The sequence below is a fragment of the Marmota marmota genome, unplaced genomic scaffold, assembly GCF_001458135.2.
Source record: "Marmota marmota marmota unplaced genomic scaffold, marMar, whole genome shotgun sequence".
Lineage (NCBI taxonomy): Eukaryota > Metazoa > Chordata > Mammalia > Rodentia > Sciuridae > Marmota > Marmota marmota.
Window position 1 is genome coordinate 9,406,286 of NW_025999900.1, and position 13,344 is coordinate 9,419,629.

At 43.9% G+C, this 13,344-nt stretch overlaps 1 protein-coding gene across 3 annotated transcripts in view; it reads left to right on the top strand.

The window, feature by feature from the left end:
- Nucleotides 1–13,344, top strand: part of Nid2 (nidogen 2) — a 61,323-nt gene that overhangs the window by 37,551 nt on the left and 10,428 nt on the right. For 2 of the 3 annotated variants that reach the window (XM_015490767.2, XM_015490759.2), the window contains exons 9-14: nucleotides 156–299; nucleotides 1,023–1,151; nucleotides 1,955–2,098; nucleotides 7,846–7,965; nucleotides 8,741–8,974; nucleotides 12,576–12,797. In XM_015490767.2, the coding sequence (XP_015346253.2) occupies nucleotides 156–299; nucleotides 1,023–1,151; nucleotides 1,955–2,098; nucleotides 7,846–7,965; nucleotides 8,741–8,974; nucleotides 12,576–12,797 (993 nt within the window). The remainder of the gene's footprint in view (nucleotides 1–155; nucleotides 300–1,022; nucleotides 1,152–1,954; nucleotides 2,099–7,845; nucleotides 7,966–8,740; nucleotides 8,975–12,575; nucleotides 12,798–13,344) is intronic. The other variant, XM_048798590.1, reaches the window with a different exon arrangement.

Sequence of the window (13,344 nt, forward strand, 5' to 3'; positions counted from 1 at the left end):
CACATCAATCCAATTCCAACTGCACTCTCTCTCTCTCTCTCTCTCTCTCTCTCTCTCTCTCTCTCTCTCTCTCTCTCTCTCTCTCCTTCCTTCTCTGCCATTCTTTCTACAGCAGCCAGATTGTACCATTGTTTGTTTCCTCTCTGCCCACACAGCAGACTCCGATCCTGCCCCAGTGAACCCTTGCCATGACGGGAGCCACACCTGTGACACAGCAGCACGGTGCCATCCAGGGACAGGTGTAGACTACACCTGTGAGTGTGCGCCTGGGTACCAGGGAGATGGCCGGAGCTGTGTGGGTAAGAGCCATGTTCTGTTGGTGTCACATAGCTCCTGTTTTCACTCTGCCCTCTCCAGCGGTGTTACTGTGGAAGACAAGTATCTCTGATCTTTGTGATCTGTGATCACATTGATTCCACATCTGCAATTTCCATCGATCAATGACTTTAGCAGCTGTTAATTTGGATGCAGTTATGTAAAAACTGAAGCATAGTCTAGTCAGGTTTGAAAATAGAGATGGTGATTTTGTGCTGGGTCTATAAAAAGAAACCATCTTTTGCAATTTTTGGATATGTTTTAAGCTTTGTAATTTTGAGCATATATTAAGTAGTTCCTAAATTTACTAGAAAGCATATTTTCTGGTTTCTTTACATTTCAGACAGTGTTTCCTTCACCAATTATATCCCAGCAAAGCAACAGTTGATGTTTCTTCATCTTTAAAAAAAAGCTACAACATATTTTCTTATAAACATTATCTTTAAACATTTAAAGAATTCTGAGAAAAGTTGTTCAAAAATTATCTCTCTGTGACCTCACTGGAAAGATGTGAGATAAAGTTTTATTTCTGATGAGCTTCATCTTGCATTCATTCCTACCTGTCACTTAGATATCCTATGTTTCGATTCCTGTTTAGCCTACCACCCTAGTCCCATCGAAGCATCATAGTGGTGAGAAAACTGACTCTTCAGACTTTCCACTCATGGGACTGGAAAGCAGCACTTTTCTTCTCTCTTTCTTCTCAGATGTAAATGAATGTGCAACTGGCTTCCATCGCTGTGGCCCCAACTCAGTGTGTATCAACTTGCCAGGAAGCTACAGGTGCGAATGTCGCAGTGGCTATGAGTTTGCAGATGACCAGCACACTTGCATCCGTGAGTACCAGAATCATTTATCTGTTTGGCCAAAATGGCACTGAATCTTGCTCTTTAATTCACTGAGTTTCTCCACTTGTGCTTTATAGAAGTTCTGCTATGTGATTTTTCTTGAAACACAGTGCATATTGAAATAACCCAAGGCTACAGCTCAGTGGAGCTGTTTGTTTGTGGTTGTGGTTTTCCCCTAACTAGATATTTTTGATGTTGAATTACTGGGGGATGTTCTTTCAGTTGGGGTTCCTGGTCCACCACTTAACAAGACTATGGACCTCTTTAGAAGAACACCCCAGCTATAGACAGAGCGTATGTAGTCCTCATCTTAGAACAAGGTAGATTTGTAATTCCAAGGTGCTGGTGTCATGTGAGGAGCTAAAGGGCCTCGTCCATAATGAACCCTTCTAGGATTCCAAACCATAACTTAGACCTAAAAATGGGTCCAAAAGAACTAGAAATCCAAATTCATTGCACTGATAGAGCTAGGTAATGGAGAAAATACAAGCTTTAATCCAGTGTGATATTAGAAAGTGTGTGTGTGTGTGTGTGTGTGTGTGTGTGTGTGTGTGTGATGGCTATTATTTTCACCACAAACCCATACCAGCACTTCTCAAACCTTAACGTGTATATGACCCTTCTAGGAAAGTTTCTAATATTGAGATTGACTCTCCAGCTCTGGGATGGGGCCTGAGAACCTGCATGTCTTGCAAGCTCTGGGTGTGCTGATGCTATTGGTCTGTGGATGATGCTGTGGGGAGTAAGGGTCACCATTCAAGTTCGTGGACACCTTTGCCTTCTCTTTTTAGTGATTGCTCCTCCTCCCAACCCTTGCGAGGATGGTAGTCACACCTGTGCTCCTGCTGGGCAGGCACGATGCATTCACCATGGAGGCCGCACATTCAGCTGCACCTGTCTACCAGGTTATGCTGGCAATGGGCATCAGTGTTCCGGTGAGTACCAGCGGGGAAGCCTCAGAGACTCTGGACGGTCACCTTGGATGCACATCCCTGCAAAGACAGGTCCTCCCTGAGAAGGACATTTTTCCTCTTTGACTCAAATGGCCTTGGAATTGCCAAAAGAGAAGAGACACCCTTAGAGTAAGGAAGGGAGGGCACAGGGGTTTCCATGGGACTAGATTGCTGAGCAGTGTGGTTGTCCTTGGAGGCGTGTCCTTGGAGTATGATGAGCCACTGTCAGCTTGTTACCTTCTGTTCCTGGGAGCTAGTATAGGCTGGAGAAACTTACACAGACAATTCTCTCTCTGATTTTTTTTTCTCCTTTTCTTGTCCCTGCCTCACCAAACATCTGGGGAGGAGGAAGGAGGCCTCTGCTGTTTAGATCTACTAGGAAGTTCCCAAGAGGTGCAAGGCTGTTCAGTGGGTCCAGGTGCTTGTGGCTGAGGCAAACAGCAATTCAAAGAAAGGAGGGGAAAGCTTGCCTTTTGCATTTCCATTCCCAAAACAGGTCCTTTCCAATTCCAAATAACTATATGTTATTGACATGAAACTACCTTCAATTTGATCATATATCTTGGGGTCCATTTGGAAAACCTGTAGTAGTTTAAGTAGCTTTGCTGAATAACCTCTACACTAAAATATTACTAATTTCATGAATATTATACTGAGAGTATGTCTAGTCTTTAACAACCTCATATTATGTCTGACAAATTTAAATTTGATTATCCCTGTATTCCAGTTTAATGGTTTTATTAAATATTGTATGGTTTCCTCAAGATAAATTTTAAGAGAAAAGTGTTAATAAATAAGGTATGTATTAATGTCTTTTTATACCTGTAGAGCTCCTTCTTCTCTCCCTGCCTCTACTGTCATGTGTATACTCTTTACAGATGGAAGATACCTTCAAATCATGAGGATCAGGGGGGGTATATAAACCTGACAGTGGGATAACATTTTTTTCCATCCCTATGGAACTTATTCATTTCCGTTTAACCCACTGTTGGCTTAAAAAACAATAATGTGCATTCCTGCCTGTAGAATTTCATATTTAAACATCTGACTGCTCAGATTGGCAGATGTCACTCTTTAGTCTAAAGCAAAATAGCTGAAATTAATTTCAGCCTAGGTGTGATGGTATTAATAATCAAAATATTAGGTTAGGTGCTTCTTGCTTTAATCCCTTCTGCAATCATTTTCTCTCCTTCCTGTTCATGTCTACTTCTCCTGTGAGAGTTTGGTTACCTTCTGGGATCATATTAGGACCCATATTAGTAAAGTTGGCTACTTGTCTGTATTTGGAGTTTCCGAGTATGGCCTCCTGGGCTATTATTGCCCTCTTTCTTATTTTCATCATTTGCGATTGTCCCTATTTTATCTCGGGTCCTTTACTTTTGGGATTCTCTCCGGAGCACACAAACTTGAAAATGTGCCAAACCTATCACTTACTTCCCCAATGTATTAATTTCAATTGCTTCACAACAAATGACCCCCAAATGTAGCAGCTTAAAACAAGATGCCTTTGTCACCTGTGGCTTGGGGACCTGGGCATGGCTTAGCAGTACGCTACTTTAGGATCTCTGGAAGAAACAGTTAAGGGGCAAGAATGGTGGGATCACCGCAGGCTTTTCTGGGGAAGACCGCAAGACTGCTGTGCCGAGGGCCTCAGTTCCTTGCTGACTATGGCTGGTCTTCAGTTTCTTGCCAGGTGGCCTCTCCATTATGACAGCTTACTTTGTAAAAGCTAGTGAGAGGACAAAGCCATGGAAGTCATCATCTCAAAGAAGCCATCCCCTCAATGGTGCTTTACTGTGCTGGCTACAAGCATGTTACTCAAGGAGAGGGGATTATAGGAGAACCATGCATACCACATGGTAGGGATCATTGGGGACCATTTTAAAGGCTCCCTACCACAGCCAGAACTGTACGGTAGCCTTCCAAACTTTTGGATTGTGGGGTAGTAGAGAATGAATAGTCATTTTCCTAAAGATCTTGCATAAATTAGGCTGCACTAATCATGAAAGTAACTTTTCTACTTGCAGGATAGACCTATGAGCATGTTAGTGTATAGTGTATGTGTGTTTGTGTTTAAAGGCATTCCATAGTGTGCACATGTCTGAGTGACCAAAGGATCTTTTAATCAATTATTTATTTAATTAATCATTAATTTATTTTATGTGTGTGCTGGGGATGTAATTCAGATCCTTGTGCATGCTATGCTAGTGCTCTACCACTGAGCCACATCTCCAGTCCTCCTTCTATAGATCTTTGATGGAGGCTGTCTTGTGGGAGGCATGCATTCTTGAGGCACACATATTTTTACTCCATCAAACTAACCATAAGAGGGTGAGTGGGTTTTTCTCTAGCCACAGTTTGTTAAAAACCAGGCTCTCTGGAGAAGCTGCATTTGAATTTGGGTTACCAATCTGGTCTAAGTCACTAGCAGGAGGTTTTTATCCAGAATTAAGTCTGTTCCAGGCTTCTCTCTATCTGGTGTGATTTCAACCCTGCCTTAGTGTGAGCTGGATATTTCTCAGGCACCTTTGCCCTTGTGGATTTTAGTGCCTTTGCCAGTGCAAGAGCAGATTGTCAGGAGTTAGAACTTTCCCAGGGAGAAGCAAGGCAGCTAGGTTACACATGGCCTGTTCCATAGCATGACCCTCGCTCAGGGAGGGAGGTGGGGGCTTGGTACTGCTATTACTTCAGATTTTCTGTGCTCCAATTATAGATATTGGATAAAGCATGGTAAAGTCAATGCAGCCACAGGAGGTAAGGACGAGGCTTGAAAGGGTGATGATTAACTCACAGATCTTAAAAAGGGGTCACCATGTGCCACATGGGTGCAACCCACTGGGCACTCAACAAGTGAGGAGCAGAGAGAAGGCAACTGAGGTGCCGGGAGGGATCAAGGTTAATTGACATCAGGGGATTACATTGAGCTGGAAAATGAATGGGTGGTGAGGAACTGGGACTCAGTACATGGATTGTTATCCAGGGGTTCCAGCTGAATTTGCTCTGAATTGGGGCCAAGAAGGATGTCAAGGCACCAAAATGAGTCCAAAATAGAGTGTTTTTAAAACATTTTCCAAATAGGTTCCCTAGGAGCTTAATAGATCACAGAGTAGCAAATTGTGCTAGAAATGGGCTGCCTTTCATTACCTTCGTGGTAAAGGGGTTTTGCTGTGTAAGAACACTATTGAATTGACTAGTCTGTTTCTATCAGTCCCTGCAGATCCCTGCCACTGATGAGGTATAATTGGTGTCTCCCTGTTCCCCTGGTGGTACAGTGAAGAAAGCTCCTACTTTGCCAAGAGGCTGAAAGTCCTTCCTCATTTTCTCTCTAGACACATGACATCCTATGAAATGGGGAAGAGTTCTCCTCCTCTGTACATTGGTTCAGGCTCCCCACAAACCTCTCCGTGTTTGAGCTCCTGAGGAGAGGCTGCAGCCAGCTCTGAGTTCAGGCCCCGGACTAACTGATTTGGATCTAGTTTCACATCATGACATGAGGCCCTCTAAGAAGGGTCAGGGACTGTGATTCAGGGGACCTTAACCTCCTCCAGCTTTGTGGGCTCAGGGGTTGCTCATGTGGGATGCCTTCTGTCTCTTCGGGGACTTTCTCCTTCTCATTGGTCATTTGCAGCAGTTACTATCTATCTGTAACGATGGTATCCATGATAATGGCAAGGGACCTGTAGAGAGTAAATTTGGTCTTTCAGATTAGGTCAGAATTCCTAGGCCATGGATGCTAATCTTGTTGGTGGTTTGAGAGCTTTGGGGAATCCCCTTAGTTCAAAAATAATAATTAAAAAAAAAAAAACAAAAAAACCTCACCTTGGGCTTCAGAAATAGGTCATGTGTCTCAGGAATTCCTGCTTCCTGCCATTGCTTGTGGTTCCTGTTACCATTAGAGGTACTTTTAGCATATGTGCTGCCAGGAGCTTCAGTTTCCTGCATTTGCCTGAATGCTGATTTTTACAGCTTTGGTTTTACAGCCAGTTTTACAGCCTCTTACAAGCCCAAAGAGCTGGATGGTCACCAGCTTCACTCAACTGAGCATTTGAGCTGTCCTTTTAAGGAGACAGCCAACCACAAGGATAATTAAATATGACAATTTGGGAGCTAACCAGAACACCTTGTCATTTCTAACTTTAGACATGAATTTAGAATCACTTTACTGTTGTAGGTGGAGAAAAGGTAACCAGTGCAGCCAGCTGCTCCCCATGGAGAGCCTTTGTGGCTGTATTAGAGTGGATGGTGTTGAGAATTTGGTTTGTTTGTTTACTCAAAGGAACTGATATATGTTGATTAAACTTCCCAGAGGCAGAGGATGAGCAGATGCTAATTTTCTAATTATAATATGAGAGATCCCTCTCCAATAATCTGAGTGCCTATGGTTAACGTCCAGTGTGTCCACATAGTGTTGCCTGAGAAAGCACTTAGTTATGGGAAGGCGACTCGGTGACAGTGTGGTCAAGCAAGGTGGTGGAGATAACTCTAGAAGACATCTCATTTGGATCGTGGGAGGCTGAGTGAGGAACTGTTCTGTTCCCAGCCTGTTCACATCAAGTTCCAGGTTGTAAATCTCCAGCTTCCCAGGCGGGTGTGGCTCTGTCATGGGCTGTATCAAGAGGATGCACTTCACTCTTGTCTAGTTTTCATGCTGAGCATCCCATTATACTTTTTTTATGTTCACACATTAAAAAAAAAATTCTGGTCATTATTGTGGATGTGACTAATGCTTTGTTTCAGTCGAGCCAAATTGAGTCTGAACCTTTTGTTTAGGCTCCTTTTATTCTGGAAGACTTCCATCCTCTTGAGGGAGGTTACCTCATCCACAAAGCCTTAGTTTTAATAGTTCCCCCCTCAGCCTGTGTGTGGGTGGGGCCAGGGTAAGATGAATGACTTGCGGTTGTCAGCATGTGCCCATTTCAATAAATGAATTAATAATGGATATGAATTGGCTTTTGTTTGAAGTGTCAAGATTTTGCAGTTCTGCAATATATGAAAATCCTTAGGGTACCAGGTGGGAGTGTAGATTACTGAATTATCTATACCCATATGTCCAACAAGTTTAGGTTTTCATTCATATATATAATATATATTATATATATTATATATGTATATGATACATATCATTTTAAAACTGCTGATGATATTTGCTTATATTTTTCTTTCTTATTTTTTCATTTTCTATAAGAGGAAAATAAAGGAAATTTCTGGTTAATTGGCGGTTCTTATCTAGCAGGACTTTGTGCTTCTAACATAGAAGTATTTGGAGCTCATCTGGCTCTTCTGCATCTCTCTGAATATTCTAGGGAGATGGTGCCAACAATGAAAGAAAAAAAATACCATTGTTCCTATATTTATCTTCCTTGTAGTGTTACTAAAAGGAAATTGATGATTTATAGTCTAAAGGTTAGTTCAAAGGTAATAACTTCCTGGAATTCACTGTAGATGAAAGATGCTCTAGAAATATACTGCAGAATATTTTTATCTGAGCAACCACATGTTTGATTCATATACTGAATGTTCTTATCTCATATGTTAACTTACACATTTCTAGATGTTTTTTCATTAAATTGACCTTTAGGCATTAACATTTTTCTGGTCATGTCCAGAGGTCTTCTTAAGTTGGAATTTGTTGTTCCACGTGTCCTGAGCCCATGTAGATGCACAGGTTGTGTGCCATGAAGTCATGCTCTTCCTTCCTTCTCTCTCTGCCTGGTTCCTGACCTCTGCAGATGTTGATGAATGTACAGAGAACAGATGTCACCCTGCAGCTACTTGCTACAATACCCCTGGCTCCTTCTCCTGCCGTTGCCAACCTGGATATCAGGGGGATGGATTTCAGTGCACACCTGGTAAGGTTTGGAGGCACATAAATCTCACTGCTTCTTCAATGATGTCTTTCTCTGAATCTTGGTCCACTCTTTATTTAGCCTAGTCTTGGTCCACTCTTTATTTAGCCTGGTCTGGGATATTAGGGGGTGGATTATTTCTTCAGTTACCTCCTGCTGACTGCTTTCCTGATGGCTCACTGGCTATTACATTCATGGAGACCTAGAGTTTGTCCCATCCCTCATCCTGCCTAGTAGCTGCTCTGATTAACTGCCCTAGTGAGCCATTTGCTTTGATGAATGTGATTTAGATGAGATGTTGAAAAGTTTATTAAATAGGACTCATGAGCCAGGAGTGAACACCCAAGGGTGTGACTGTCACTGACCTGGGGCTTCTCAGATTTAAACTCTGGGGCTCAAGGGATAAATGGAATTTGACTTGTTCTCTCCAAAGTCTTCTGGGATATTTGGGTGGATGCCATGAATGGCTCTTCATTTTATCCAGACAGCAGTAGGCCCTTGAAGGCTGAGGAAAGGGCTTCTGTCCACTTAACAGTCATCTAGGAACTTAGAGAGTAAATTGAGAGATAAGGTAACAAACTAGCTAAATAGTGGCAGAACATAAATGAGAATTCAGGACTCTAAGATGCCAGTGCCTTTTTCTTCTTTTCACATGATATATTGTCTCCCAATTGTAGAAAAAATAGCACAGGAGGCTTTGATCTTAGCTGGTTAAAGTCGATGGGTTGCTCTACTTGTTATTTCTCCTTTGTGTCTCTCTTTGCCCTGGTTCCGGAAGACTCCACCTCTGGACTGAAGCCCTGCGAACACCAGCAGCGCTATGCCCAGGCACAGCATGCCTACCCTGGGTCCCGGCTCCACATCCCCCAGTGTGATGAGCAGGGCAACTTCCTGCCCCTGCAGTGTCATGGCAGCACTGGCTTCTGCTGGTGTGTGGATCCTAATGGCCGCGAAGTCCCTGGCACCCAGACTCCGCCTGGCTCCACCCCACCTCATTGTGGGCCACCACCAGGTGAGCCCACTAGGAAAGAAAGCTGGAACAGCTTGGTCTGAGGCTCAAGAAGCAGAAGGAGGCTGTGGACTGTAAGCCCTGCCCAGGTCATGGAAACATGGGGATGTCTGGCCACCGTCCTTTGATAGCCTCTTCCCTCTGTGGAACACTTAGATAATATGTGTACTCATATGTGCATGTTTATTATAGGGACATATATACATGTGACATGTGACATATGGGATCTGTTACACACTGAGCTCCAGCCCCTTAGATCCTTTTTGAGTGCCAGGCTGGCAGTTCAGATTATCTAGGTCAGGCTGAGGTCACACTAAGATCTTATAGAGCTAGAGGACCTTGACAGTCTAGAGTTTGTCCAGAAGGAAAACTGCCTTCCTATGTAACTCTTACTTAACTCTGCCTTCTGAATTGCAGGATGCAGCCTTGAAGCCCTGTTTATGTGGTTAGGAAATATAAGTAGGAAACTTATGGGTAGATCAGTTAGTTTTCTCTAACTGAGTGACCCCAGCCCTCTCCAGTCTATCCAGCATGTTGACAGGGAATCCCTCTTGCCTAGGCCACCTTTGTAAGAGGCACAGGAATCTGTTTTTGTTCAGAAGATGAGGGACACTGATGGTGAACATGCTTGTTGTTCTGGCCGTCAGGTTAGGGCATAGTTAGCGAGTGTCCACAGTTGATGGCAATAGCAGGCAGCTAAGGCATCTTGCTGTTACTAGCTGAGTTGTGTGAAGCTTTTTTTTTTTTTTTTCCTCTCTTTATTTTGGAAGAACTGATATAAAGATCACAGGATGTGTTTGCCTTGATGAATTATGGCCAAAATGATTCCTATAGCCACAAGCTTGCTATTCAAGATCGATTTTTATTATTGAGAAAGGTTCCAAAAGTATTTATCTTGGATTTTAATGAGTAAATAGAGAATCTTAATTGTTATGGCCAGGACTTCAGTGCTTCTGAGAATCATGTGGGTGAAAACTGGTAGTGGTTTGATACATAGCAAAATTCCCAATTTATCTCTGTCCCTATTTTTAGGAAAAAATTCTGCATATTCAAAAGAGTGCAGAGCCGGATACGGTGGCACATGCCTGTAATCTCAGCAGCTTGGGAGGCTGAGGTAGGAGGATCACAAGTTCAAAGCCAACCTCAGCAAAAGCAAGACATAAGAAATTCAGTGAGACCCTGTCTCTAAATAAAACACAAAATATGGCTAGGGATGTGACTAAGTGGTTGAGTGCCCCTGAGTTTAATCCCTAGTACTGCCTTCCTTCCCGCACCCCCCCCGCCCCCCAAAAAAAGAATGCCAAGAAATCCTGTTTCACTTATGGCTTCTCTTTAGAAAGTCTAGGTTCCACTCCAGCTGGGAGGTGCCTTAGGGGACTGGTTCAGAGTTCTATTAAGTTTATTAAGACAAGCATGTGTTAAGGACAATGATTCAGACTGAGAAGTTAATGACTAAAATAGGGACACATTCCTTTGTGCAGACTTTCTCATGGTCCAGACTTCTCTCTTGGCACTGGTTTGGCCTTGGCTGCCATTTCTAACTAATCTCATCTGCATAATGGGGTCAGCTGTAGGGGAATGAGGATGTTCTGTGCCCAAGATTTTAGGATATTTAAGCCCCTGCCAAGCAGAAGAGGAAAAAAGAAATCTATGATTGGATTGAGAAGTAGCTTCAAAGAGTAAGGAATGAGGGATGCCCACATTATGAGTGGTTTGAGATCCACTCCCCAGAAACTGACTCTGCCCTGTGTCTGCATTTCCAAACCAAGAGATGTGCCTTGGGTGGTCTCTTGAACAAAGAATGCATCCTCCAATTCAGAATATGGAGCAGGGTGGTGTTGGGAGCTTCCTCACGGTGTCCCACCCTGAAGTGGATGACAGGTATGTGGGGAGGTAGCCTTCTGTTTCCTGGTTCCTGGAGCTGTACTGGAGTGGGAAAGTCAAGTCCTGCTTCTCCATGAGGTCTCAAAGCTTTGCTTCCTGTGGGTCAGGAGTTGTAGTTGAAACCGAAGGGTCTCCTCTTCCCCTAAACCGGGTGAGCCTTGCAGTGGACCTAGTTGAGTTTGAACACGGAAGATTTGATTCACCATCTTCCTGCTTCCCAGAGAAATTGTCCCTGCTGCAGCTGTATTTCATGTTTCCAATTTTGTTCTTCGAAGTCATTAGAGGGTTTTGAGCAAAGGAGTTGCAGGAAATGCCTTGTTTTAAATGAACCATTTTGTCTGATGGTTGAGTTTACTCTGGTTTAGAGGGAGGGAAGGCCCAGGAGTTTGGAAGCAGGAAAACCAGTGCAGATGTACAAGTAATCCCAGTGGGAGACGATGGTGCCTTGAGCACAGCGATGGGGTGGAAGTGGTGAGAAGTGAGATGTTCAGAATGTCTTTGAACTTGTATTTGACATATCAGATATGAAAAGCAGAAGAAAGGAGTCAAGAATGAATTTGCCTGAGAAATGGGGAAAGTAGAGGGCTATTTACTGATATTGAAGAGACTAGAGAAGAGCAAGCTTAATGGGGAAAGCTGAGGACCAGGTTCTGTTAGTTTCTGAGATTTCTATTATGCATCCAAATGGTGGCAGCAAGTAGATACTTGGTTGTGTGATTCTGCAGACTGCAAGCTTTGAGTTACAGGAATTAAAAAGGAAGGAGAAGCATCTCCTCTTATTTAAGTCTTCTAGGTAAATTTTATCATAAATGAACATGTTAATTCAACGACCCATAGCAGTCTTTTCAGACAGAAGCACCCATGTTTGGGAAGTCGTCCATAGCCCTGTGACAGCAATCCAGGAGGGGACAGCTTTGTAGATGAAGTCAGTAAGGCTTCAGTCACTGTGTGGGCTGGGAAGGAAGGGATAGGAGGGGAGAATGCTGAAGAAAAGAGTAGCAATGTGGCAGAAAGTTAGAACCTGCAGAAAAAAGTTCAGCTTTGACAGTCCCAGGAGTAGAGTGGCTGAAGTACTTCTAGAAACCAGCTAAGAGTTTTAAGTTCCTTTCTACCACCTCTACCATGCTGTAAACACTAATTACAGTAAGTATTACTTTTCCTCAGTGTAGTTTTACATTTTAAGGCCATGTAGCAGAGCCAGGCTTTTAGCAATGACTCTGAGACACAGGCCAGGTTCAGGATGGCCTTCTCAGCAACAGGTCCTGGAGCTTGAAGCAAGGGGGAAACAATTGGTTTTTAAGCATCACATAGGCCACTGAGTCCCCAAAGTCTGCACAAGTGCTCTGTCAACACAGGTCTCCTTTGGTGCAAGCAGTTGTTCACATGGCTTTTGCTGGCCTGAGCAAGATCATCCTCCTCCCAAGGCAAAGCAAACTCTGCCCTGTGGATCTTACCTCCTCTCATTCTTTCCTCATGTGGCGGGGGTTGGATGGCAGATTCTCCTGGCCTGGAGAGACAGGAGCATCAAAAGGATCTCTTGTGATTCCCATAGAGAACTTCTTATAACACATTTGCTTCCCTGGCTCAATATCTAGGGGTTTGTGACCTCATTACTAGACAGTAGGAGGAAGGCCAAGAGGTCATGTGGGGGGACCTTGTGCTACATGCCACACTGTTTTGGGATGGCAATCAAAGACTCTTTGTTTCCTCATCTGCTCAGAGCCCACCCAGAGGCCTCGCACCATCTGTGAGCGCTGGAGGGAAAACCTTCTGGAGCATTATGGCGGCACGCCCAGAGATGACCAGTATGTGCCCCAGTGCGATGACCTAGGCCACTTCACCGCCCTGCAGTGCCACGGGAAGAGCGACTTCTGCTGGTGTGTGGACAAAGATGGCAGAGAGGTGCAGGGGACACGCTCACAACCAGGCATCATCCCTGCATGTAAGCACTGAGGACAGTCCAAACTCCCCTCAGCAGCACTGAGGTCCTTCTGCAGGGCTGCTGTCCGCTGTGGGTGATGGGGTCTGGCCAAAGAAGTCACTTCATCAATATACTGTGTTGATTTATAAACTGGTCCCCCTAATAGCTCAATTTGGATTTAATGTTGGTCTTGTCACTAGTGGTTAGGACAGTATTTGGAACAGCTGGAACTCCATTCAACATGTTATTTCTCCTGCTCCCCAGTCCAGGGTGAAAGGGCAACATCCCCTGGGGACCCAAAGAGGTTTCTTCCTTTCAAAAACAAAAACCCCTCTGCTTTGTTCTGAGGGAAGCATTTTGGTGCCTCCTTTCTTAGTAATTGGCATGATTTACATAATTGATCCTTGAAAAAACCCTAGAAATTAGAATTTCTTTTGAAGAACATCTGGAGCACATCTGTCTAGGGTGAAGAAATTTTGATATTTTTGGATGTTCTGGGATGTGAGAAAGTAACTTTTCTTCCTCCCCACCCACCTGTTTCCTCTCTTCCCCCTCCCCACCCTCCCAC